The sequence below is a fragment of the Arvicola amphibius genome, chromosome 12, assembly GCF_903992535.2.
Source record: "Arvicola amphibius chromosome 12, mArvAmp1.2, whole genome shotgun sequence".
Taxonomy (NCBI): Eukaryota; Metazoa; Chordata; class Mammalia; order Rodentia; family Cricetidae; genus Arvicola; species Arvicola amphibius.
The window spans coordinates 158,054,530-158,081,043 of record NC_052058.2 but is presented as its reverse complement, the minus strand read 5'-3'; the positions used below and the strand labels follow the sequence as shown (position 1 = coordinate 158,081,043).

The 26,514-nt window shown below is 44.5% G+C and overlaps 1 protein-coding gene across 1 annotated transcript in view; it reads left to right on the top strand.

Annotated features, from left to right (window-relative positions):
- Positions 1 to 14,774, top strand: part of Ccdc83 (coiled-coil domain containing 83) — a 33,103-nt gene extending 18,329 nt beyond the window's left edge. Inside the window, exons 6-10 of the mRNA XM_038313444.1 lie at positions 1,832 to 1,900; positions 11,096 to 11,217; positions 12,283 to 12,362; positions 12,908 to 13,095; positions 14,613 to 14,774. Of these exons, the coding sequence (XP_038169372.1) occupies positions 1,832 to 1,900; positions 11,096 to 11,217; positions 12,283 to 12,362; positions 12,908 to 13,095; positions 14,613 to 14,774 (621 nt within the window). The remainder of the gene's footprint in view (positions 1 to 1,831; positions 1,901 to 11,095; positions 11,218 to 12,282; positions 12,363 to 12,907; positions 13,096 to 14,612) is intronic.
- The last annotated feature ends 11,740 nt before the right edge of the window (positions 14,775 to 26,514 follow it).

Sequence of the window (26,514 nt, the reverse complement as noted above, 5' to 3'; positions counted from 1 at the left end):
AACAGGATGGTGCTGTAGAGAACAGGGACCCGCACAGAACACACGGAAGGATCCAGACTCAGTTCAGAGCTCTTTCAGAGCTTGGCTCAGTGTCACCCGAGGGCTTCGGCGACTTTTCAGTCACTGGCTTCTGTACCTTCCTGTGTTCCATGCTGTGCAGCCTTAACTAGACAAACATTTCATGTGTTCACCCCATGAGGCCTGTGTCCCACCCACAGAAATGCTAATACAATTGCTCTGAAATATTGTCCTGGCTTGTGGATTTTCCAGTTTTAATTAGGTTCTGATATATAGCTAAAGTTAAAAACCACTGCCCCACTGTTAGTGAATTAAGCAACAAGCCAGCTAATCTCAGTCAGGACCTCCTTCAGATTCTGTTCAGATGATATTTTAGAGGAGGAAAAACCCCGAAGAGTCTAGAGAGATGGATCGGCTGTTAAAAACACTCATTGCTCTTACAGGGGACCTGGGTTTGATTCCAAGCACCCACATGGTAGCTCACAACCATCCATAAGCCCAATTCCAAGGGATCCTGTGCCCTCTTCTGACATCCTTGGGCATCAGGCACACACATGGTGCACATACCCATGAAGACAAAACATCTGTACACATAAAATAAAATAAAAAATAATCTAAAAAATTAATGATATTTTATGCTAGTATAAATGTAAGCTATAGGTTATAGCTCTAATATAAACATTGCTAGAAAGTATATATTGTCTCTGAATTTAATAAATATGATCTTTCATTGAAAATCTACTTTTTAAAGACTTAACATATCAATTTATCAATTTATCTTTAACATACTATTATTTCTGTCCATGTTTACAACCTAGGACTTTTTTCTTTATTTATGTGTGCGTATATACACACGTGGAGGCCAAAGCCCAGCCCAGGGTGTGGTTCCTCAGCAGCGGTCCACCTGCTGGCCTGGAGCTCACTGATGAGGTTGGCAGTGTGGCCAGTGGGCTCCAGGGTCCTTCACTTGTCTGTCTCCCCAGCACTGGGAGTGCAGGCACACCGCCACGTCCAAGTGTGTTTGTTTGTGTGTGTTATGAGTGCACACGCGCCATGATGCCCATGTAGAGGTCAAAAGACAACCTTTGGGATTCGGTTCTTTCCCACTGCTGGTTCTGAGGATGATGCACTTTGTGCCTTTACCCACTGAGCCATCTTGCAAAAACATCTGATGATTTTGTCTCAAGTGCTGAGAACTGAACCCAGACCTTCATGCCTGTATTGCAAGCACTTGCCAAATGTGCTCTTTCTCCAGCCCCTGTTTCTCTTGTTGCATTTTTGCTCTGTTCTTTTTGTGTTTCTCCTTTTAAAAGGTTTCATCTTGGGTTACAGAGTTGGCTCCATGGTTGGGTGCACTTGTTGCTCTCCCAGAGGACCCAGGTTCGATTCCCAGAAACCTCATGACATCTTGAAGCTACCTGTGACTTTAGTATCTGGTGCCCTCTTCTGACCTCTGTGGGCACCAGAAGGCATATGGCACACATTCATGCCTGAAGGCGAAACACTCATACACATAAAATCATAGAATAAATAAATCTTAAATAAGTTAAAAATTAATATATTTAAAAAAGAGCTTTTGTCCTTTAGTAGCTGTGTGTTGGATTTGAAACATGATATTTAGATGAAACCATCTCACCAAGAAACACTGTCATCTGCTATAAAAGTCCTGTGGGTAGGGCTGTAAATATCAGGATGGGGATGTGGTTCAAGACAAAATTAGAACGAAGGTGGAGACAAACCCTGTCCCACCAGCGCTGACGTTGTGTGTGTCACCTTATGACAACTCTTCCTTCATGCAAACCTTTCCTTGTAGAATGCTGTGAGGTTCATTGACAAGAGCAACTATCGAGAGATCTGGGAGAATGACTGGCTAAAAAATGAAGTAAGTAGAACGTGTCAAAATAATTCTCCCTATTTTTTTTTCTTGAACTGGCAATGGCCTTTAATTATAAGGCTGAAGTCAGGAGACCAGAATGGACTTTTTACTGGCATAAAGGAGTGTCCAAGTAGACCCTAATCCTATTATATTCTTACTCAACCAATGCCATAAATAATCTCAATAATAACCAGCAATAATTTGGAGACTGTACACCCCCAGCTTCACTGTGTCCTAAATCCAGGCTAGTGTTTCTCGTGAGCCTGCCTCCTGCTGGGTTGTGGGCAAAGCTAAAGATCATTCCGGCTCCTAGTTTAAGTCACCCCTGGGTAACACATCATCCTTTGGAAGTGTGTTCAGCCTTTTAGACTTCCTTTCCTCCCCCTGACCTGACCTGATGCACAGGGCAGAATGGTTTACATTACCTTTGGCAAGCCGGTGGCCGGCTCGCACTTAGACCCCAGCAGTTCCCTTAGAGTCCCAGTTCCCTCTGCCCTTCAGCCCTGGAGGAGATGCTCTGTTTTTTTCCCCCTCTACTAGGGGCTCTGATCTGTAGGATATTGTGTTGCAGTCCAAAGCAAACCCACAGTATAGCCATTTACCTGTGATCAAGATGTCCTTGAAGGACCTGTCCCTCTCCAACCTGTCTGCTGAGCAGGACCTGCTCCCTGGGCCAGGCTGTGTGGCAGTTTGCTGGGTGTGGACAGTCATAAGGGACTTGTATAGCAGGCTGTATACTGTCACTGCTTTTTGTTATTTGGAACTGCCCTGTTCTCCTCACATTGTACATGCAAGTCACTCTGTCCCGATCTCTAGGACATCTGTCCCCTCACTGCCTGTAAACCTAACTCTTCCTTTAGATGCGACTTTGATGACCAATTTCCTTGTGAGTCATTTCATATTGCTCTCAGGACATCCCGAGAACTCCAGTTTCCCCAGGGTTTTCTTGCATTGCTGAATTCATGCTAAAACACACTGAAACTCTGTTCATGACCTATGTCCTTAATATACAGAGCAGGCTATACCTTTTTAATACTATGTCTACAGTACCTGAAAAATAATCCTTGCTTATCAAAAATCGTTATTAAATGAATGAATGCTAAGGAATGTCTATGGATATAGATAAGCTTACTCATTGAGGGGATGAGTCATAAACATACTTATATACACTTTTAGTTTAGAAGCAGTTATACAAAACTGTGAATTATAGTGTGGCTCAAGATGTCTCTTGCTCCTCTTAAGGGCCCTCTGCAATAAAATTGCAAAGACACAATAAAGAATTCATCTGCAAAGACAACAGGTGCAGTGAACTAGCAGGTGAGATTTACACACACACGTGCACACACACACAAAGGGCGTGAAAGTAAGCTGTTGAGTAAAAGTGACAGATAACATTTGGTGCAGATGTTGTAAGTGTGCTCCGTGGGAAGCGCAACACTCGGTCGGTTTGGGAAGTGGGGGAGCCTCTGCTCAGAGTCCTTATGAGCTGTAGGTGGCAGAGAAAGGGAAAGGAGCAGAAAACAAGAACCGCCAGCATCCCTGGGACTCGGTGCCATTTCCTTTGCACAAAACAAAGCAGCTGTCCTGCAGGCTCTCCCCCAAGAACACTGAAATCACCTGATACAGTTTCTTTTCTTTTTAATCTTTCAATACATTTTTATCTTATTGATGAATAAAGCAGTGAAAGACAGATGTAAACAACAGAGCTAAAATACATAACGATGCAGTTTCTAGCATAGATATGAGGCATTTATATGCAAAAATTCTATGTTTCCAATTATGATATTCATGAGGACACAATCTAAATATCCTACGCCTGATCTCTCAATCCACAACAGCCCTCCTGCCATGACTTGCCTTTATTTTCAGTCTTGAATCTACTTTCTCTTTGTGAAGAGAAACTTGGGATGAAAACAGTCCTGTTGGTACAGTGGTGGAGAAAACGCCACCATTCCTTAGCCCAGTGGTTCTCAACCTTTCTGAGGCTATGACCCTTTAATACAGTTCCAGGAACTGGATGATACTCAGGCGGGCAGACCCACCTGAGAGGGATAAACAGTGTCTCCGTTCCTAAGGCCATGGGGAATACGTGTTTTCAGATGGTCTCAGGCAAGCCCTGTAGGGGTCGCAATCCATAGGTCAAGAACGGCTGCCTTAGACCTTAATATGACTGAAGGATCACTAAGAACAACTGGGCAGTGGAAGAGAAAAACCTGGTGAACCAAGGAAAGCAGAAGCAAGAACTAGTAATAAAAGCCTTCCCTAAAAGAAGTCTAAGGGAATTTCAGAAAATTGAAAAGGGGCTTTTATTAAGATTAAAAAATCTGAGTGCCATCTTATTTATAAAACAGGATCCTTCAAGACCAAAATAATCAAATATAAAACAAGATGTGGAGTTCATTCTCTCAGGTCAGGGAGAAACACATCACCAATGTAAAAGGCACAGTGTCCCAGAAACATGAATTCTAGAAAGATAAAGCAGACGGAGTCACCAGCGAAGCACTAGAAGAAAATCCCTGGTTGCTGAAGATAACAAACCAAAGAAAGAGGAAGCAGTAAACCAGCACTGGGGGCGATAATGAAGTTCAGGTGGAGAACGTTTTTGAACTTGGAATTCTAGCCTCCACTCAACTAGATTAAAGGAAACAAAACAAAACAAAACCCTAGTCCCAGAATTTCAAGGGCTGTGATATTTACTTCTCAGTCATCCTCAGGAATTTACTGAACTGTACACAAGCTAGCCTACCAAGAAAGAGAGAAACAGGAAACGCTGGCTTCCCTAAACTCCAGGGAAGAGCCGCCCGAGGACAATTGTGTTTCAGGCTTAAAAGGCAGGCACATTAGAAATGACGTCATTTCCAGGCTCCTAACCCACGCACTCATCAGCCAGCTGCGACTCCGGGTGCGCTCACCACAGGCATCTCCGACTCTTGAATTGACAACAGCTGCCTGTTTCCCTGAAACTGCTTCTGGTCCCACGCTGTGTCTGTCCCCGTGAAGGACCCCACGGTTATGCCATCACCCAAGTCAGGACTTTGGAAGTCCCGAATGTCTTCTTCAGTATCCACTTCCTGAAGGCCTCGAGTCCCACAAATCCTGACCAATCGCTTCTCCGCCACTGCCCTCCTCCAGGCCCTCAGGAACCACACCCCATCTGTAAGGGATGCCTTACCTGGTTTTGCTTCCCTTAAGCCAGACTCTTCCCGCTTCTCCTCCACACAAACTCAGACACTTCCTTCTGAAACGTAACCCAGACTCTGTCCTTTGGCAGTGAGTTCAGACGTTCAAAGGGACGCCATAGATGATCTTCCGGAGTCGTAGGCTGGGCACACATTGTGTATCATGTTGACAGGTTTGGAACCAAGATGGCTAATACAGTCACCTTGACAGGATCTAGAATCATCTAGCAGGCATAAGCCTGGGCATCTAGAAGAGAGTTTCTAGACTGGGCTAAGTGAGGCGGGAAGACCCATCTTGAATGTGGGCAGCACCGTTTCATGGGCTGGGGCCTCTGCTGAATCGTAAAAAAGAAAGCGAGCTGAAGGTCACCAGATGCTTCCAGCACCTGCGACCTTGCTTTCCTGGCCAGGTGACGAGCCACTTGTCTCTTCAAACAATGACCCCAATCAGCCATTTTTCTTCTTAAAGTTGCTTTCGTCAGATCTCAGAGCAACAGCAAAAGTAACTATTAACCACACGGTACTCTTCCTCGCGGTCATAGAATCACTAAACACCTTATTAACAGGCCCGAGTGTTTCTGAATTCTGACCAATACTCTATGTGTCTCTAGTTCAAGCACTCTCCCGCTCCTAAAAACTCTCTTTGCATTTAGACATAGCCAGCTATCCATCCTGTGCTTACATGTTACATATGAAACAAAACACACTATTTAAAAAAGAGATCTATTGTTTTTATTTATTTGTTTGTTTGTTTATTTATTTATTTATTTTGTGGGCGAGTGTTTTGCCTGTGTACATGTGTGCCTGACACTTATAGATAGTCCGGGAGAGGGCAGCAGATCCCCTGGGACTGAAGTTACAAGTCGTTATGAGCCTTCATGTGGGTGCTGGGAACTGAAGGCCTGCTGGCACATTAGCCACTGTGATTCTCTGACGCACATCTTTCTCATTACCTCGTGTGGGCCCCGTGTGGGTCCCGAGCTCTGAGCCTCCATCTTTAGTTGCCTGTAAAGACATTCATGAAGCTGGAAAAGGCGCTCGAGTTGGCATCCCTACTGTGGGATGTTAAATTCCTCACTCCAGTTTCTCCTTGTCCCTCACTGTCCAGAAACACGGATAGAAACGTGACTTTTAAGGTTTTGCCTCTTCTCCTTCCCGGGTTTCCCGTCTGAGTAGTTAAGGGTTCTAGAGTACCGGGAGACAAATTGTACATGGTCTCTGTGATGTTGTCGACCAGATGTGTGTGTGAGAGAGGGCACTAGGGACTGAACTGAGGACCTGTGTGCACTGGGCAAACCCCTTTTCCTTTTAGGTTTTTTTTTAAATGCAGTGTTGGAGATTGAACCCACAGCCTTGTGCTAAGCAAGCACTCCCACTGAACTGCGCCCCAGCCCGATTTATGTTTGAGACAAGGTTTCTCAACATTGCCCAGGCTACCCTTGAACTTGTTCTGTAGTTTACATATCGCTTAAATTTGCATCTCCTTACCTCAGCCTCTGGAGGAGCTAGGAGCAGAGGCTTATGCTACCAGGGCCACCCTGACAACAGCAGCCAAGCTACCTCTGTAAAGTCATGTTAATATGAGTTCATACTATTACTCCCAAATAATTACAATGAATTTCCCATTTTAAACAAGACTTTGAAATGGAGGTAGGAGGATCTAGAAGTTAAAAATCATTCTTTGTTATGTAGCAAGTTCATGGTCAGATCTCTACATGAGACCTTATCTCAAAAAAAAGTAAGTAAAAAATGAAGCAAGGTATCAATAATTTACAACTCAAGTGGGTTAATAACTATAGAGTGTTAGGGAATGTTTATTATACTTTTGTTAAATACAACAGCATGATATTTTAATAACTATTCAACTCTTGATTTCATAAGGTGTCACAGATCTTAGATTTAAGGAAATGACTTTTTAAAAAATCTTTATCTGGCTGATAAGAAAGGCTGTATTAATGGCCTGACTCTTCTGCTGAACCCTCACACTATGTTTGGGTTTATTCCATGTTACTTCTTATAATTCACCAGAAATAAAAGGGAAAATGCCAAGTCTAATTGAATCATAGAGCTAAGAAATAAAGGGCAAAGCATTTTAAGGAAATGCAATAGGTTTACTCTATTATGATAAATATTAATTTTGACATGATTAAATTTACTCAAAAATTAATGAAAACTATTTCTTATTATAAGTTCATCACCGCATTCAAGAGTTGCCCAGAAACAGAACAATTAAGTTGATTTATTTCTTTGGAGAAGGCTAATAAGGACTTCAAAAGCATTGCTAGGGAAGGGACCTCTGAGAATTTTCCACTTCATTCTCTCTCTGCAAAAAAACCAGAGCACAGATGCATCAGAAGGGTGCAGGGCATCTTGGTGCATTGTTTTTGTTCTGCATTTTCTTTCCATGTACTTATTAGGAAAATGAAGACAATTGAAATTCCCAAATGACTTAACCACCCCTAACACAAAGAAACAAGACAAAGGGAGTCAGAGGCTCACAATCTCAAAGGAGCATAGGGCTCACACAGACCTTGTAGAAGAAAAGGTCAAGTGTACACATTTGAATCAGGCCCCTAGGTCCCTGGTTTAAATAGTTTGAACTGTCTGTCCTGACCTCTACACTTCTTAGGTATTTGGGGAAACGTGGTTTTCCGCCTCTTCTACCCTTTCATGTTCCTTACCCCAGAAATCTAAGAATTAATATGATTATTTGTTTCCCTAGTATTTCAAAAGCCCAGGGAGTTAGCAATAGATATGAACATCACTGGGCAGTCTGAAGAGGGAAGTGATGTCATGAATTGTCCTAAACCCCTGCAAAGCTATCTTGGTACCAACTTTGAAAAGTGCTGGAGAACTGTGTGCTGCCTCCCATGCATGTTCAGCCCACAGCCAGGCATCTTCCCAACATTCTATATTTTCCTCCGTGTACAGCCTCTATAATGTCCTTCTCATCCTTTAAAAACAAACCTTTCCTTAAGGCATTCAAACTTGTAATCAAGTTAATCAGCTCTGAACATCTAAGACCTTAAACACTGACCACCAGCTTACTATGAACCTAAATGTTTGAGACATTAAGTACCGTTCTTCCTTCCCAACTCTAAGCCGCCAGCAGTCTGAGCCGTGATAAAGAGCGGCAGCATGTCGAATGGGTTAGAAGCAGCTGTCTTTGGGGGAAGAGTTGAGTCTTGGTCACCTTTGTGTCTTTATTGTGCTGACTTCCCAGAAGATTTCATCTCAACGATCCTGGTCTCTTCTTAATCACCACTAAATTCCTAGCTCCAGGTGACCAGCATCAACTGTCCCAGTAAAGCAAAGGGTTTAACTTTAGTGGTTCTCGTCTCTTGCTAATCACAGCTGATTTTTCAACTCCATCTGACCAGAGCCCAGATTCTCAAGAGTCTTTAAATGGCTCGCACATTTCCCTCCGGAACTTCACAAGCCAGGCATCCATGCCTGCATCACGCTCAGCGTTCTTATCCTCCAGGCTCTCAAAGAACAGCTCACCAAGCTCTGAGCACTCAACGACTTTCCAGCTCAGAGTCCCCGAGTCCTTCCACAGTCCTTCCCCAAACAACACGGTCAGGGCTGTCACAGCAGTACCCTAAGATCCCAGTACCAATTTCTGTCCTCCTTAGTGTTATGGTGGCTGTGATGAAACCCCACGACCAGAGCAAGTCTGTGAGGGACGGGTTGGTTTGGCTCACACTTCCATATTGCTGTTCATTACCAAAGGACGTAAGGACAGGAACTCCAGCGGGGCAGGAGCCTGGAGGAGGCAGGAGCTGATGCAGAGGCCATGGAGGCGTGCTGCTTACTGGCTTGCTCCTCATAGCTCGCTCTTCTTGTTTTGTTATAGAACCCAGGACCCCCAGCCCAGGGGTGGCTCTCCTCACAATGGGCTGGGCCCGCCCACATTAATCACTAATTAAGAAAAAGCTCTACAGGCTTGCAGTCTGATCTTAGGAAGGCATCTTCTCAGTTTAGGCTCTCTCCTTTTTGATGACTCTAAGCTTGCGTCAAGTTGACATAAAACTCGCCAGGGCATCTCAGAAGCTTGCCCAGATTAGACCCCACATATTTTACAAATATGGATGCTTCAAGATTCCCAGCCTTCACCGACTCTCGGTGACAAAGCAGAAGCCAGCTTCTCCTGGCCCGAAGGAGCGAGTTTCAGCTTATGTGCTTTTTGTTTGTTTTGACTCGGTTTCTCTGTTATTCCACCAGTCAACCACTCTTGATTTTATATTTAGTTCTAACTCTCATGCCCTGACTGCTTCCATGAATATCTGCAGATGTTGGTGCTTGTATAATAAAACTCACACTGCTGGGGTGGCAGAGAAGTGGCTCCAGGGCCCAACCAAGTAACTTCTAGGAGTTCTTCCCTCAGATAAGCCTTTTTTTCTGATATTTTTCTTTGTACTGATAAAGGGTTGCTTATGCTAATAACTGATCTGTGCAGTGAGTTGGCAAGGCAAAGTCGAGGCACTATGTGGACTGGAGACAGGGCTTCATGTCTTCGTCTTTTGCTCTTCTTGGCCCGGAAGCATTTCCTCAATCTCATACCTGCCTTCGGCCTGCAGATGTGTTCCATGGGAGCATCCTTGGTTTTGAACATATTCCTCTCCGCCTTCAGATACAGGCTGTGATACATAAGCTGGCCATTCTTCTTCTTAGAGTCACAGTATCTCCTAAGCAGTCCAGGCAGGATCCTCAGCCTCCACCCCTTCTTTGATGACATTCAAGCTCTGGCAGGGCCCTTCCACTTACCTAAACCTACATGCCTGCCTATCCATATCATATGGCAAGACATTTTTTGGCCATCAAGCCCAGAAGAGGCTTACAGGAGATCAGCCCATCTTTCACCAGCCTCTGGATCTACCAAATGAATGGGAGTGTCATTGGTGATTTCACCAGTTTCTCTGAGGTCGAGCCAGATCTTTACATCACAGCGTAGGAAACAAAGGAACGCCTCTTCTAAACCCGGAGCAAGAGCGTGACTGCCTGCCTTCTTTAGACAGAAAGTCCCAAACACACTTTTAAAAGACTGACAGGAACTCCATCAATCAAACTGGCAAATGCTGTTCATATTTGAAAACCAGATTCTTGGGCAGTGTTTGTCTCTTTCTTACTTGCTCATTCGGTCCCCAATTCCTCCCCCATTCCCCCCTTAATTGTGCCCTGGTAGACTTGGTTCCTGCTCCCCAGGAGACACAACTTGCATCTACATTAAGCCCCGCGTCATCCTCACGATGTGGGTCAGATGTCATCCTTCCTGTCAGTTTCTCATTATCCCGACATCTGCGCCTTCCCCATCCCAGAGGAGCTGGCCTCCCGGCTTCCATTCAGATTTCTAGCACCTCATCTTGGGTCGGCACCATTGCCTACAAGGCTGAGATCCCATGGCGGAATTAATTTTGTATCTTGATCATTTGTAGTATGTTTGCGGGCACATGTAAGGGTTTTAGTACAACAAATGAATTGGCAATTATTTCATATATACGCATTTCTCAGAACTGGCACCAAAAAGAACCTAATCCTAATAGAGAGGCTGGTAGAAAGGACTTTTAGGCATTTTTTTAAAAGACACCACATATATATATGTGTGTATGTATGTATATATGTATGTATGTATATATACATATATATATATCAATTATTCCAGTGTGTTTTCATTGTCTTATTTATAGTCGCCGTTAGAGAAAGTCCCATTCGCTAACCAATGTATCATATTGCTAAATGAATTTTATCTTCCTAGCTCTGCCTCTAGCTCATATTTAAGTTCAGCCATGCTTCCGGACGGCGTAAAGGGCAGGTTCTGCTCTGTAGTAACTACCTACCAGGCCTGGTTAAGGCCTAGAGAACCACCCCACTCTTCCCCTTAACCACAGAAGGACCAGGAGAACCCAGTTATAAATCATGGATGCGAGCTCTTCCCTCGGGCCCGTGTCCTTTCCAGAGTCGAATCTGTGTCACTGAATGAAGCCAGTAAGTACCAACATCCCATCCCCTTTTCCGCAAACAGATTTCGATTCACAGGAAGGAGGTTGAAAAACTGGAAAGCTGTATTCATCAACTAGAAGAGGAAAATCTGGTGCTTATTGACCAGCTCTTTAACTGTAGACTTGTGGATCTCAAAATACCCAGGTGAGATGCTCGCCCTGGTGCCACAGCTGCTGGCATTTGGTGCTCTCAGAATACCCAGGGCAAAGTCATTAACATTTCTAGAAAGGGTTTTGTAGACTTTATACCTGTAAAACGTTGGTGGGATTTTTAAGATAATTTAGCCAGTGTTACCTGTAATCCCAGCGCTCAGGAGGCTAACACAAGAGGATTACCATAAATTCAAGGCCAGCATAGGCTACATAATTCTAGGCCAGCCTGGGCTACAGAGTAACACGCTCTGTATAACAAAGAAAGATTTAGTTCTCCAGTGCTTCCTAGATGACAGGAGGCAAATGGAAGGGAACTTAACCATCTCTCATGGCCCAGTGGTTAAGAGCACAGGCTGCTCTTCCAGAGGACACGGGTTCAAGTCCCAGCACCTACATAGTGGCGCGCAATCATCTGTAACTCCAGTGCCAGGGGAATCCAATGCCCTCTTGTGGCCTCTGAAGGTACTGAATATAATGGTGCACGCACACGCAGGCAAAACACTCTCACATGTAAAGTACAAATAAAGAATTAATTAGCATTAATGAACAGTAGTATGTGCTGCAGCATGCATGCATGTGCTTTAAATAACTTACATGCTTTACCTCCCCCACTCTCCCCCTTCCCCACCATTCCCCTCCTCCATCTCCCTCCTCGCACTGAGCCACGCCCAGTATTTCTTATACGCCCCCAGCATTTCTCACTGGCCTTCTTACTGAAAATCCATTGGTACCCGACTGGTGTCTTTCCCACGGTGGACTTCTGGTTCTACAAGACTCCATGCAGATTTCTCCTCAGGAAACCTCCCTTGTCTCCAAGGCTAACTCAAGGGGTGCCTCTTTCTGACTCCCCCGAATTCTCACACCACTCATTTCGCTCCTCATTAGAAATTACCCTTTAAGATACTGTAGTAGTTTATCGGTCAGGCAAGCCTTATGCTCCCGAAGCGTGCGGAGCAGGTCCTGCTTCCGCTTCCTCTCCGTACTCTAGAGAGAAATAGATGCTGGTGAGCAGGTATCACGGTAGTCATTGGCCAACAGTCTGCTTTGGTTCTTTTAGGAAACTGTATCTTACTCAAGCCGCTGGGCAGCAAGTGCCACCTGAAGACGTGTGTTTGATGTTGCCAGAGACAGACAACGGTACAATTTCCTTGTGATGAGGTTATCCTCACCTCAACACAGCAGCCTGAGCATCTTTTATAGGCAGGAATCTACATGCAGAAGCTCTGCACCCCACACGGAGGAGCTCTGCACCCCACACGCAGGAGCTCTGCACCCCACACGGAGGGCTGGGGTGCAGTATACCCATTAGTTCCCAAAAGGCTATGGTTAATGTCTTAGCTATCAGGCTATAGAATAGTTTCCTAAAATGGGGCCGCCTCTTCTTTTTATATATTTTATATTACTTTCATTTTATTATTATTTATTTATTTATTCCATAAATTCCATACTGTTTTCTCTAAAAACATTTTGGATTTGGTAGTGGCAGCCCTAGGGATTGAACTTGGGGCCTCATGAATGCTTGGCTCTCGTGGTTTTGATTAAGCTAAGTCATTCCTTTCTCCCTAAGTTTTATATTTCTAAGTTCATAGTTCTTTCAACAACAACAAAATGTGACCAACAATGGCATCGTATTTGCAATCTGCTCAGATGTTGCCTACTTATTCCTTTGCTTTAATTCTCAGAGGAGAATTTGAAATCGCCCGCTGAAACAGAGAGTGGAGAAGCGCTGAACCTCTTGCTGGGGAGCCATGAGGCTAGCAGTCCAGAGGACATCCAGTTGACAAAGACAGAGAGAGAGGGCAGCTCCTCCACCGAGATCGAAAGCTCTGTCATCCACTGTTTACTGCACGAAGACGAGCAGGACTTCAAGGTGAGCGTCGTGAGAGTGTCGCAAAGTTCTGACGAGAATGGCAATGACCGCCATGCTGGCATAAGGAGACCTAGGATGTAAATACTGAACATTTGCTTTGTGATTCTAGTAAGAGCGGCTCGCCATTGACCTCTCGTGGGATACTCTTTTGCTCCCTCTTTGAGTCAGTTAGATCAACGGTTCACTTATAGACCTCCATTACCAAGAGGAAGTGTAAGGGGGCCGATGCTCCGGAACATACTAGCCCTGGCCCTAGCAGTTTAAAACAATACTTTGGTTGGGCAGAAGTTCAAGACAGCGGTTCTCTGTGTAACAGCCCTGGTTGACCTGGAACTTACTTTGTAGACTAGGCTGGCCTCAAGCTCAGAGATCTGCCCGCTTCTTCCAAGTCCTGGGATTAAAGGCCTGTGCTACCACCGCCCAGCTGAAAGAGTACTTGCTCTTCCTTTTCAGGCCTCCGTTAGCTGGAAGTCGAGCAATGGTTCCATTGGGTTCTCAGCTGGGCAGTCATACACTAGCTAGGGCCACCTCCATCTGAATGAAGCTTGGATGGGGGCAGAAGAGCCACCGCTAAAACGGGACATGCCTATGTATAGCAAGATGATGATGACTGTTCGGGGCCTCAGTTTCTCTTGTGAGCCTCTCCAGAGGGCGCCTTGAATGTCCCTCTGTTAAAGTACAGTGTCTAATTTCTTAGGGCAAATCCCGGTGACAAAAGAGAGGAGCTCTAATGTTTGGAGGCCACACACTCTCATGAGGCGCAAGTGTTTATGGGATTATAGGGAAAAAAAACCAACAATTACCATGTAGGAGGAGCCACACTATCTCTCCTGTCCCTCACCGGTCATGTGTTTATCATGGCACCCCAGCACTCCATGGGCACAGGGAGCATTCTAGAAAGATCTGTTGGTGTGTGTGGTGAAGGAGCACAACATGTGAATCATGGCTTAGGAGTCTTCCCACATAGGGCCTGAGCTGTGTGGAACTGGCTAGAGGATTTGATAGAAAGGAACTTTCTAGTTCTTCTTGGTGACTGACTTCACATCTAAATTTTGGCACAAGGGGCTACGTTTGACCTGGACACTAGCCGAAGCACCTGTGAAAGATCCGAATTCCCGGGCAAGGTCCTCAGTGTTACATAATCTAGTCCAAGCAACACCTGTAGAATCTCCACCCCGCTCCATTTTTGAATCACACAGAAGTCTGCCATGTGCCATGGAGAATGAAGGAATATAAATGCCTAGTATTCCTTCACCAACAAAGCAGCCCGGAGGGGAAACATTTTCATCAGCCAGTATCCACCCAACCCAGCTCCCTTTGAGACCACCAGCCTTCCCTCCCGCTGGCTGGGAGGTCTGTCCACTGTGACTCACGGGGAGTATAAACTTACAAGGTAGACTTTGAAACTTTCGCAGGGGCTTTCATATTCACACAATCAGCAGGGCCACCCAGGGAAAGCAGGTCTCATTCACCGGGCTTCCCTGCCAGTGACCTCTCGTCTTGTGTCTCTCCCCCAGGAGTATGTGAACTTGGGCCCCGTGGCTTTGAAGCTCCTGAGTGTAGAGGGCAAGAGGATGCCCATCCTCTTTCAAGAGAAGGAGAGTCCGCTCAAGTCGTACGATGACATTCAGAGTCCCGAGAGTCACATCACGCACAAGATGGTGAAGACGTTGTTCTAGGCCTGAAAGCTGCGTGGTGGGAACCACCTTTCCCTACCCATTCTCTGTGGATTAAAGTGCCCAAGCGGCTCGCTTCCCCCACAGGGGTCCATCTTCAAAGCTGGTCTTTCTAACTGCCGTCATTACCTTTAAAACCCAGGTTCCAGGTAGCGAGCTATTGATTTATCTGCCCAGCATGCGTGACAGGAAGCACACAGCTTTCTGCACTGAAATACTTGGAAGGCTGCGGGTTCAAATCCTTCTCATTTGAAAGTTCACAGATTCACCCATGGTCTCAATATGCAGTGGGTGTTAGAGATGTTTCTAAGAAAACTTTATATATCACTGTCTACTTCCCACTCTGGGTGCAGAATGATAGTCCCTGTAATCTCCTATTCTTTAATCCTAGTTAGATAGTTACTCCATCTGTTGAGATGAGATGCCCCGAAAACAGGAGCTTACAGGAGAGAGGGTTTATTTTGGTACATATTTTGACAGTGACGTCATGCCAGTGGGGGTGGGAGTTTAAAGGTAGGGGGGCCTAAAGGTGGGGGTCTAGAGGTAGGGGCTGGGGTGTGTGTACGAGCCCAGACGGCAAGAGCTCGAGCTTGAGGAAGCTGGTAGCATCATGTCTGTACTCAGAAAGCAGAAAATCAATGCTAAACCAGATTCCTGGATTCGACACAGTCCTGTGACAACAGTCACCATCACTAACAGCAATAGCAATAAAATTATGACATTAGAAACAATGGGGATGCCAGGCAGACGGATCTCTGTGAGTTCAAGGCCAGCCTGATCTACAAAGTTCCAGGACAGCCAAGGCTACATAGAGATCCTTTCTCAACAAGACGAAAACCATGTAGTGCCGTGTGTGGTACACGGGGGAGGCATCTCCCCTTTCATTCATGCCTAATACCATTTGAAAACAAAAAAGTAATCAATTAGGTGTCTTGGTTAGGATTACTATTTCTGTGAGAAAACATTATGACTAAAAGCAAGTTGAGGAGGGAAAGGCTTATTTGGCTTACATTTCCACGTCATAGTCTGTAGGTGGATTTTTCTGTCCCACCTAGCCAACTCCTAAATAACCACACAGAGACTTCTTATTAATTATAAATGTTCAGCCAATAGCTCTGGTTTCTTACTAACTAGCTCATAATCTTCAACTAACCCGTATTTTTTTTAATCAATGTCTTTATCCTGCTTCTCCCTGCATCTCCTGGTGACTCTTTCCTTCTTTATCCCAGCGTGCTCTCCCTGTCTGTAGGTCCCGTCTAACCTCTTCCTGCTAGCTGTTGGTCATTTAGCTCTTTATTAAACCAATGAGAGCAACACATCTTCACAGTCTACAAAAGACTGTCCTACACCAGTATCTATCACTGAAGGGAGCCAGGACAGAAATTCAAGCAAGGCAGGAACCTGGAGGCGGGAGCTGATGCAGAGGCCAGGGAGGGGTGCTGCTTACTGGCTTGCTTCTCGTGGATTATTCAGCCTGCCTTCTTTTTTTAAAAAAAATATTTATTTATTTATTATGTATACAATATATGCCTGCAAGCCAGAAGAGGGCACCAGACCTTATTACAGATGGTTGTGAGCCACCATGTGGTTGCTGGGAATTGAACTCAGGACCTTTGGAAGAGCAGGCAATGCTCTTAACTGCTGAGCCATCTCTCCAGCCCTCAGCCTGCCTTCTTATAGAACCCAGAACCACCAGTCCAGGGATGACACCACCCACAATGGGTCGGGTCCTCCCCCATCAATCACTAATTTAAAAAGGCAGATCTCACAGAGTTATTTTCTCCGCGGAGGCTCCTTCCTTTCAGATGATTCCAGCTTGAGTCAGTTGAGTTGGAAAAAAAAAAGCCAGCCTAGCACACAAAGCTTTTACACATTGGAAGTATAAAGCCAACAGAAATCGAAAGTAAAACGCTACAAAAACATATACCATGTAGACAGCAACAAAAATAAGGGTAATGTGACCTATAAGTACTGAACGGAATTGAAGAAAAGTATTTTGTAATCATGGGTCAATCCATCAAGATGATTTAACAATCCTAGATTTGCCACTATGCAACACACATGGTCTCAAAATGTCTAAAGTAGTCAGACTAAAAAAGAAAAAGAGCAAACTTTGCATTTTACCATAAAAAGGGGGAAACAAAGAAACATATACAAATTTACAAATTCATTGACTTAAAGGACTATACTTCTCAATAAATGGTAGACCAAATAGTAACTAAATACATAAAAATAAATGGTAGACCAAGGGTGATAGCTCAGTTGGTAAAAAGGGCAGGTCTCAGTTTGATCCCCAGAACCCACTTTTTAAAAAGTTAGACTTGATGGGCACGGCTGTAACCCTCGCACTGGGGCAGAAGAGACAGGTGGAGCCCTGCAGGGCTCTAACCACCCGGTCTTACCAACACAGCAAGATGGTGTCTCAACACCCAAGATGTAAGGCTCCTCACAACGCCAAGGTTGACCTCTGACTACTACATGTATCACACACTTACCCCCTCCGCACGCGCACGTGCGCACACGTAAAGTACTTTAAAATGAATGGGCCAACTGGATGGGAAAACACAGGCTGTGAAAGCTGGATTACTGCAGAATCCATCTTCCTTTCACGTGTACCTGAAACGCTAGAAATCAAGCCATCTGCTGGCCGCGAGCACATGAGCACTTTAGTGTTTAGGAGAAATGTGTAACTTTTAACTCATTAATTAAAAAACATAGAAAGGTAGAAAATCAGTAATCTAGTAAATTTTACCTTTAAGATCTTAGTAGGGGAGGAGGAACCCAAGATATAAAGCAGAAATAATAAAAGACAAAATAACTATTTCTTTCTTTCTTTTTTTTTTTTTTTTTCGAGACAGGGTTTCTCTGCAGCTTTTTTAGAGCCTGTCCTGGAACTAGCTCTTGTAGACCAGGCTGGCCTCGAACTCACAGAGATCCGTCTGCCTCTGCCTCCCGAGTGCTGGGATTAAAGGCGTGCGCCACCACCGCCCGGCGACAAAATAACTATTGAAACCAGAAATTCCACAAAGACAAAGTTAGTTCTCTGAAGGGCTGAGTCAGAAAAAAAAAATCCATGAAAAATGAAATGTCTCTATGGATTTTTATAGTCACTATTAAAGACATGAAATGAAGAAAAACACCTTCCCAATAAATCTGGCAATATCGATGAACTAAAAACATTTCTTAAATATAATTCTTAAGATCAGGAAGAGAGAAAGATTCTGAATAATCTGTTAGAGAAATTAAGTCTGATTTAAAAACTTGGCGCAAAAAAAGTTTTCAAACCTAATTAACTTTACTGGAGCATGTATCAATCATTGTGGAGAGAAATTACACCAACCACACACAAACTCACCAGGGGAAGAGAAACGCTTGGCCACCCTATGAGGTCAACGTCGTCCCAACACAAACACCAGCATTTCATGCCGAAGAAGCTCATGAGCCGGCGTGGCTCCCGCGTGGAGGGGGAGGAGGGCGACTTCCGCAGTGCGCGATGACCAGGATGAGGTCTGAACTGATTGGGGGTTATCATGGCTGTGTGAACGTCGTTAAACGTTTATGCACCATAAAGGATGAGGTAGATTAAACACTTGGGTATATTTTATCCTCCTGTGGAAACACTGTCCCCCGAGGCCTCCTAGTCTAACCCATCCCATAAGGTGGCAGCGCATAAAGGACTTGCTTATGCCCAGTGATGGGGAACATAGCAAGGTTGTCTCCTGCTAGGAAGGTAAAAGGTATCGGCCTTAACTTAGAACTTAGCCGTTCTGTCACGCACTGGCAAAGTTCAGAGCATGTGATTTAACATGGCGAGGGTCTGGTTCATTGTCCTGGATTGGCCTTCACGATGTGTACTTCAGACGGAAAGCTTTCAAGCTACCGGAGTGAAAAGCGTCACGGGGGCCCAGGGAGGAATCTCAGTGGAGCGCTGGCTTTGCAGGCACAGAGGTGAGTTCAGAGCCCGATACTGCCAAAAGCGTCATTCGGGAACTGCCCTTGCCTTCTGGAGGTATCATCCCTTCAACTTTAGAACTTCTAAAACACATCTTCTTTGTTTCTTTAACCACCCCCAATTCTCAGCAGTTTACGCTGTAGTTTTGTTACGTGGCTCCATTACAAACCAGTAAAGTCACCGGGTCTCGCTGAACTCACGGATCAATGCCACTCATTGAATGCCTTGCTCGTTTGTGGTACAAACCCTCTAGCCTGTCACTGTGTGGAAGGGTTAGCAGATGAGAAGATGACGTGTCTCTTGGGGATGTCATGGCCCAGTAAGAGGCTGGAGCAACAGAAAGCATCAAAACAACAGCCAGCAGCATAGAATGCCCACAGGGCCATTTACTGAAGTGGCTGAGTAGTCTATCCTGTGTTTAAGCCACATTATTCTATTCTCACATGTTTAGGGATAGGTGGTGGGGGGGGGGAATGAAATCCACATGAACCTGATGGATTTCATGTACATTTTAGTTCTCAGAGAATGCTTACATTCTGTCCCTCCAGGTTTGGGGAATGGAGACCATATTGCATCAGCTTTAGCCCCTGGCTCAGAACTTATTTCTGTTAGCCTAGAAGTTAAAAAGCTTTGAAGACGGTAAGAAGACACAAGCAGGGTTTGAAAAACACACATTGCAGAGGCTGGCTCAAACTGGGAACCTCTGGCAGCTACAGAACGTTTTTAAGTCCTATTTGCTCAAGGATCAGCTGTATGTCACAGCTGAGATAACAGACCTTTAACAATCACTGGATTTTCTGGAAACAGAGCTCAAACTGTTCGGCTGTCCTGACAGTGTGTTCCTGCAGTGACACACAGACCAGCAGAGGCACAAGCTAGTCCACACAATGGCTGTCCACACTGTTATCAAGGATGCCGTAGCAGGAGTCAATCAATCGGCTTCCATCACCCTGGTGGACCTAAGAGGCTCCACTCTGGACCTGCTCATCTTCATCCTGCCAAGCAGTGAGGGGAGTTCCCGAACGTTAATGAGCAAGGGAAGGATGGGCAGGGCCTCTGTTCCCTTTGTTCTCTACACTCGAACACTGGGGCAGTTCGGGGCACAGGGAAGCTAGAGTATTTCTGAAGCAATAAAGGGCTGCCTATTCACAGTCTGCTGGTCCTACTGGGTTTCACGAGAGCGCAACACAACAGCTCTCTGTATTTTTCTTGGAATAAACAGGCGTTTGCATTAAAAGCAAGGAAGTCTGTCCTTAAGCAACAGAGACTTTCTAAATATTAGTGACTAACTGGATTAAATGCTTCCATTTCCCACTCCTATGTCGTGTAAGGCTCAAATTCCCAAAAAGTCTTTTTTTTCTTACCGTGGCTTTTTAAGTTAGCTATAAATTTTAGGCTATTATGTTTTATTAAAAGTGCTTTTAAAATAATCATGATAAAAAAAAAACACCTTCAAATAGAAGTGTTTTCAGATATTCTGAACACCAAGCAAGTTTTAGAGTAAGTAAGTGCAAACCCAGACATCTGCAGACTGGGTGTCAAGCTCGTCAGCATTTCTCTTGTCCTGCAGTCAGCCTGCTGACCTCGCCTTGTGGGTCAGGGCTGTCTCTTTGTATAGTCTCAGCTATAAAAATGTGCTAGCCTTTGCAGCATTTCCCTCCTAAGGGGAAAGGAAATCACCTAGGCTAGATCCCCCTCTGCAAGGCTGCGCCTCTCTCAAGACTCCCAAGTGGGGGAGGGGGAGGGCTACAGACACGGCTGAGCTACGAGGGCAAATGGAGGATTAACTTGGTATCTACAATACTCCTTGAAAGTTAAACTTTTACACCAGACATTTCCTCCTAGTTACTTTTTAAAAAGTGTTAATTTTGATACTACTTGTATAAAAACGCCAACGTGAAACAGATCTAGATCTGATACTATCTGGTGAAAAGATACACATTTTGAACACCGTGCATCTGGCCTAGAAGTGTGTTAATTGTTTACTTCACTTTTAAGCTTCTATAATTTTTTTTCACTAAAATGTTTCAATGCTAACACTAATTTTATTTAGAAAGAAAATGGGAATTATAGAACGGGATACGGTTTGGAGACAGAAAACCTGATCAGAAAAACTTCACAATGTGGACAACTGATACAAATGGTATGACTGACTAGCAGGAGCTAACTGCATTTAAGTCTACTCTATGCCTTGTTTTAGCTGGGGAAAGCAGAGAGGAGGAGGGAAAGACAGGTACAGGGGGATTAAGGACCATGGAACAAAATACAACTAAAAAATGCACAGAGAACAATCTCGTGGGGAGGAGATCTACACAGGACCAGCCAAGTTTCACATATGGGAAAAACAACTCTATTCTGTTTGACTTGTTGTTTCCTGGTAAAGACAACCAAAATAAATGCAAATATAGAGGCTAAAATGGTTTCCAGAAAGGCCAATTGCATAACGGAATGTGGTCCCAGTCACTTACTAAAGGAAAAAACCCTCAAAGGCCTGAACTACACATTAGAAGGTATTCTCCTTGAGAAAGCACCTCTGGGTAACCCAGACTGCCACCTTGCGCATATTAGATGTGCACATCTGGCTGCTTTCAATAGTTTGTTCTGTTTTGTTCCCAGTACTGAACATCACACCCAGAGCCTAGCATATGCTACGGAGACCTCTACCACTGGGCTTATCTCCAGCCCCAAAGTGTTATTTTTATTTATTTTTATTCATCTATTTATTTTACATCCTGGCCTCAGCCTCACTCCCGTCTCTCCCACCCGCCCAATCTCCACCACAAGTCTACTTTGAAGCTTACTAAGATACGCTATTAGGGTTGGTGCTAAATGGTAGAGCCCTTGCCTATCAGGTATGAGGCTCCGACCGAGTTCCATTCCCAGCACTGGAGATTTTAAAAACAAACCAAATGCTGCCTCAGGACCTCAGGGACTCAGCTTGCATGGGAGCACGTGCAATCAGGGGATCAGGGCTCTGCTTTGGAAGCGGTTCCCAGGACTATTGTTAAAGATGCAAAAGAGCTGAATGGACATCCTGAAGTCTGCGCTTGAAGATTCAAGAAACGCCAACATCAGCAAACACTTAAGTACGCTTATGCAGGCACTTTGCCCTCATCAACTTTATTATGAAATCCCGTGGTAGGGGCTACAACTAACCCCGTTCTGCAGATGGAGAAACGCTGAAGTTTAGCCACTTGCCTGAAGCTGCCAAGCTAGTTAGAAGAACCAGGCAGTTTGCTTCCAGATTGACTCTAGACCCCACGCTATGCAGCATTCCTGCAAGAAACTTTATCATGTGCCAGGTTTCTACTTAGTAACTCATTAAATGCAGCACTCCCACGAGGAAGGCACTGTTATGTGTAATTTACAGATTAAGAAATTGAGGTCTAAGGAGATTGTGTTACTAGGTCCAAATGGACTACCATGACTGTTATACCGGCACGCGAGAGATTCTCTGAAATGCAAGAGAATGTTCTTTACGATGCAAGATGCAAGGAGGATCTCTCTGTAGGCTCGTCTTCTAGATTCTATTGGCTTTCCTTCCATACATCCCATCTCCCCTCCAGGCAAACTGTACTGGTCTCCCCCTAGATTCTGCAGCCTCTTGCCTTTGGACCAGCTCTCAGCCTAAGACTTGTTCATGCCTCAGACTGCTACAGTGGTCTCCTAACTGGCTTATCTATTTCTTCTTTTCTATCTGTTTTCTAATCTCACTTCAGCAACCAATCCTTTTAACAAAAGTCTTATAGCAATTTTTAGCATTTCTAGCCCCCCACCCACACCTGTTTAGAAAGAAACCCCAGAAAGAAACCCAAGCCTCAGCATGCTTAAGTCCTGGTCTATTCAGACCTCAGCATCCCCTGAGCTCCTCCAGCCTACTTAGGGTGTTCTGGCCTTCTTACTGACAACCTTGCTGCTTGTCTGAAGAGTGGAGCACAAACCCCTTCAGACGTCTGCAGCCTTCTGCTTGTGTATGTGTGGGAGAACTGCTCCCCTCACCTCATGGTCTGCCAAACCATCTGCCCAAACCCAAAATCGCTTGCCCAAACCACGCCCCGCTCAGCAGGTAGCAGCATCCCTTCACGGAGCGACTTCTCAAGCCCTCGTCGCTTCCTAGGCTAAACTACTGCACACGAAGGGCACTCAGTACGCTTAGCAGGTCAGAGAACGAGCGGATCTACTTCGTCCTCAGCGTCTCTGGCCAGCCTGCACACTTCGCCGGTTGTCAGTGACGTCACTTGCTCCCACCAAATGTACCTCTACATTTTCTTTACTCAAATCTGAGTCATGCCGGGCGGTGGTGGTGCACGCCTTTAATCCCAGCACTCGGGAGGCAGAGGCAGGCGGATCTCTGTGAGTTCGAGACCAGCCTGGTCTACAAGAGCTAGTTCCAGGACAGGCTCCAAAGCCACAGAGAAACCCTGTCTCGAAAAACCAAAAAAATAAAAATTAAAAAAAATTAAAAAAAAAATCTGAGTCATGATTTCTGTCTCTGCTGTAGAGTTAATAACCAAGTTCCCAAATGCCAGACTGAACAGACAGTTTGGGGTCCAAATTTCACTCCTGCTGACCATCCTTGATGCCTCTTCCCTGCTACTCTTTCAGTCCATCCATCTTCCCGAGTAACAGAGCTGCTTCAGTGGGGCTCATCCTTGCTGTGGCCTTTATTATGTATTTATTTACTATCACCAGATTGTTCCTTTGGTAATCTCTCAGCCATCACGAATACTACTTTGCATCATATTTCCCATATTTTGGACTTTAGATTTGCAAAGCAATGGAAAACAAAGCAAAACCCATTTTTTTTTTTATCAATTTCTGAAATAGCTTTCCAGTTTACACTTCCTCTTACAATGAAGTAGAGTTCCCTCCTCAGAATAATGAAGTTTAACAGGCAAAACAGAAACACAAAGAGGCAGATCATCTCAAACTCTATTAAGGGGCAGGGAATGGTTAACCTAAGCAGAAGATCCCAGAACTGAGAGCTGAGAGCAATGCTAAATATGGCAAAGATTAAACTTTTAATAAGCAGTATCTGACAAGATCCACTGGAAGAGTCTAGCACTGAAGTCACGGGATCCATGGGGAGGCTAGCCCTAACCAAATACCTGAACCCAATATGATGAGTCATTCCTCCTTTCTCAGGAAGCTACTACTTTCAGGAAAGAAATTATCAAGCAAGAATACTTTTGTTGTGTGTAACTCAGGAGGCAGAGGCAGGCGGATCTCTGAGTTCGAGGCCAGCCTGGTCTACAAGAGCTAGTTCCAGGACAGGCTCTAAAACTACAGTGAAACCCTGTCTCAAAAAACCAAAAAAAAAAAAAAAAAAAAAAGAATACTTTTGTTATTTGACTTTCATCTTTGTTCTTTGTGGGGTTACTTCTTATTTTGTTTTGAAAGTGAGAGAAAGAACAAAGTTGAATGCAAGATGGTTAGCTAAGGAAAATGGGAAGGATCTAGGAGGAGCTGAAAAAAGAAAAAATCATGACCAAAATATTGTATGGGGCTGGAGAGATAGCTCAGCTGTTCAGAGCACTGGCTACTCTTCCAGAAGACCCAAGTCCAATTCCCAGCACCAACATGGCAGCTCACAACTATCTGTAATGCAGCTCAAAGTGATCTGACTCCCTCATACAGACAAATATGCAGGCAAAACACCAATGCACATAAAATAAAAGTAAATAAATCACTTAAATTATATGAAAACTGATTTTAAAAAGCTTTTTAATTATGTGTATGTTTGTCTATTATTGGTAAGCATACATGAATGTAGGTGCCCATAGAAGACAGAAGAGGGCATTTCCCCCGGAAATGCAGTTATTGTCAGTTATGAGATATTCCAACAGGGTGCGTGGAACCAAACTGACTCGTCTTCTGCAAAAGCAGTCCATATTCTTAGCTGCTGACTCATCTCTCCAGAACCCTCAAACAAGTATTCTCACCTCACAAAATAAAAAAAAAGATACTATCTAAAAATATATTTAGAACTAAAAAAACAGTATCAAGAAAACAAATAACTCAATTAAAAACAGGGTACAGATCTAAACAGAGAATTCTCAAAAGAGGCAACTCAGATGGCTGAGAAACACTTAAATGTTCAACATCCTTAGCCATCAGGGACATGCAAATCAAAACAACTTTGAGAATCCATCTTACACTTGTCAGAATGACTAAGATTAATAACACAAGTGACAGCTTATGTTGGTGAGGATATGAAGCAAGGGGAACACTCATCCATTGCTAAGTGGCAACGCAAGCTTGTACAACCACTATGGAAATCAGTGTGGTGGTTCCTCAAGGAGATGGGAATCGATCTCCCTCATGATCCAGCTATACCACTCTTCGGCATACACTCAAAGGACGTCCATCCTGTTATAATCGCTCAACCATGTCCACTGATGTTCTAGTCTTAATAGTCAGAAATTGGAAATAGATATTTCTCAACAGAAGGGCAAAGAAAAAGCAGTATTTACATAACAGAATATCACTCAGCTGTTAAAAATATAAATAATAATCAAATCTCAAAACTCTCAGGAAAATGGCTAGAAGTAGAAAGAAAAATCATCCTGAGTGAGGTAACCCAGACCCAGAAAGACAAATATGACATATATTCACTTATGTGTAGATATTTGCTGTTAATGATTACCAAGCTACAATCCATAGAAGCACAGAGGGTAGAGAGGGAGGCGTGGGCGGGCATGAGGGTGTTGCAGACAGATCTCCCGAGGAAAGGGAAATAAAGGTTTTGGATGAAGGGGGAGGCTAGAATGGGAGGATCGAGTAAAGAGGGGAGGAAAACGGGGGGCAAGAGAGGGAATATGGGGGAAGAGACAACTAAAATTAAGGGTTTTCTAAGTGTAGTGTGGAAACCTAATACAGTAGAAGCCTCCTAAAATACATACACATATAAAAGCAATCTAAATGAAATCACCAAATAATGGGGGATATAGAGTACCAATTGACCATCTCTTGTAACCAATGAAACTTATTGTACTGGGTTACATCTAATTGAATCGTTGGCCAAAAGGGTCCTATGAGGACCCCTCAAACACGCCAGATTGTTGCCAAGACTATAGCTTGCTTGCCACAATGGATGGCAAGGCCCCATTGCTATTGCTAAAGACAACATCTATATAACTCACTGACATTGGAGAGGTCCAGCTTGTGCCTACACAGAGCCTTCACCCCATGACCTACTGTCCTTGGTATAGGAAGGCACTATGCACGCTGTCAAAGAAGAAAGGTAAACACCAACCCAGCCAACAAAACCCTTTGATCTACAATGGTGCCCTGCCTGCAAGATAATACTAGGGCAATGGTGACACAAAGCTTGTGGGAGTAACCAACCAATATGATATTTAAGAGCCACTCCATGAAATGGAATCTATACCCAGCACTACTTGGGGGGACCAAGAACCTGAGACCAGACATTCTGCTACATTCATAGATCAGTGCCTTGTTCAGCCATGATCAGAGAAGCTTATTCCTGCAGCACACGGAAACAAAAACAGAGACCCACAGCCAGATACTAGCAGTGAGAGAGACCTTGGAACACTCAGTGCTAAACTTGAAGTCTTCATCAAATCCTTCCCCTGAGGGGTTAGGGAACCCTGCAGAAAATGATGCAGCCTAAGAACCAGAGAGGACGGAGGACACCAACAAAGTCCCTCCAAAGCAACAGGATCAAAGCTCATGAACTCCGAGAGACTGAGGAAGCATGCACAGGGCCTGAACACTCATCTGCACCAGGTGGGGCACTAGAGCTGAAGGACATCCCTAACACAGAAGCCA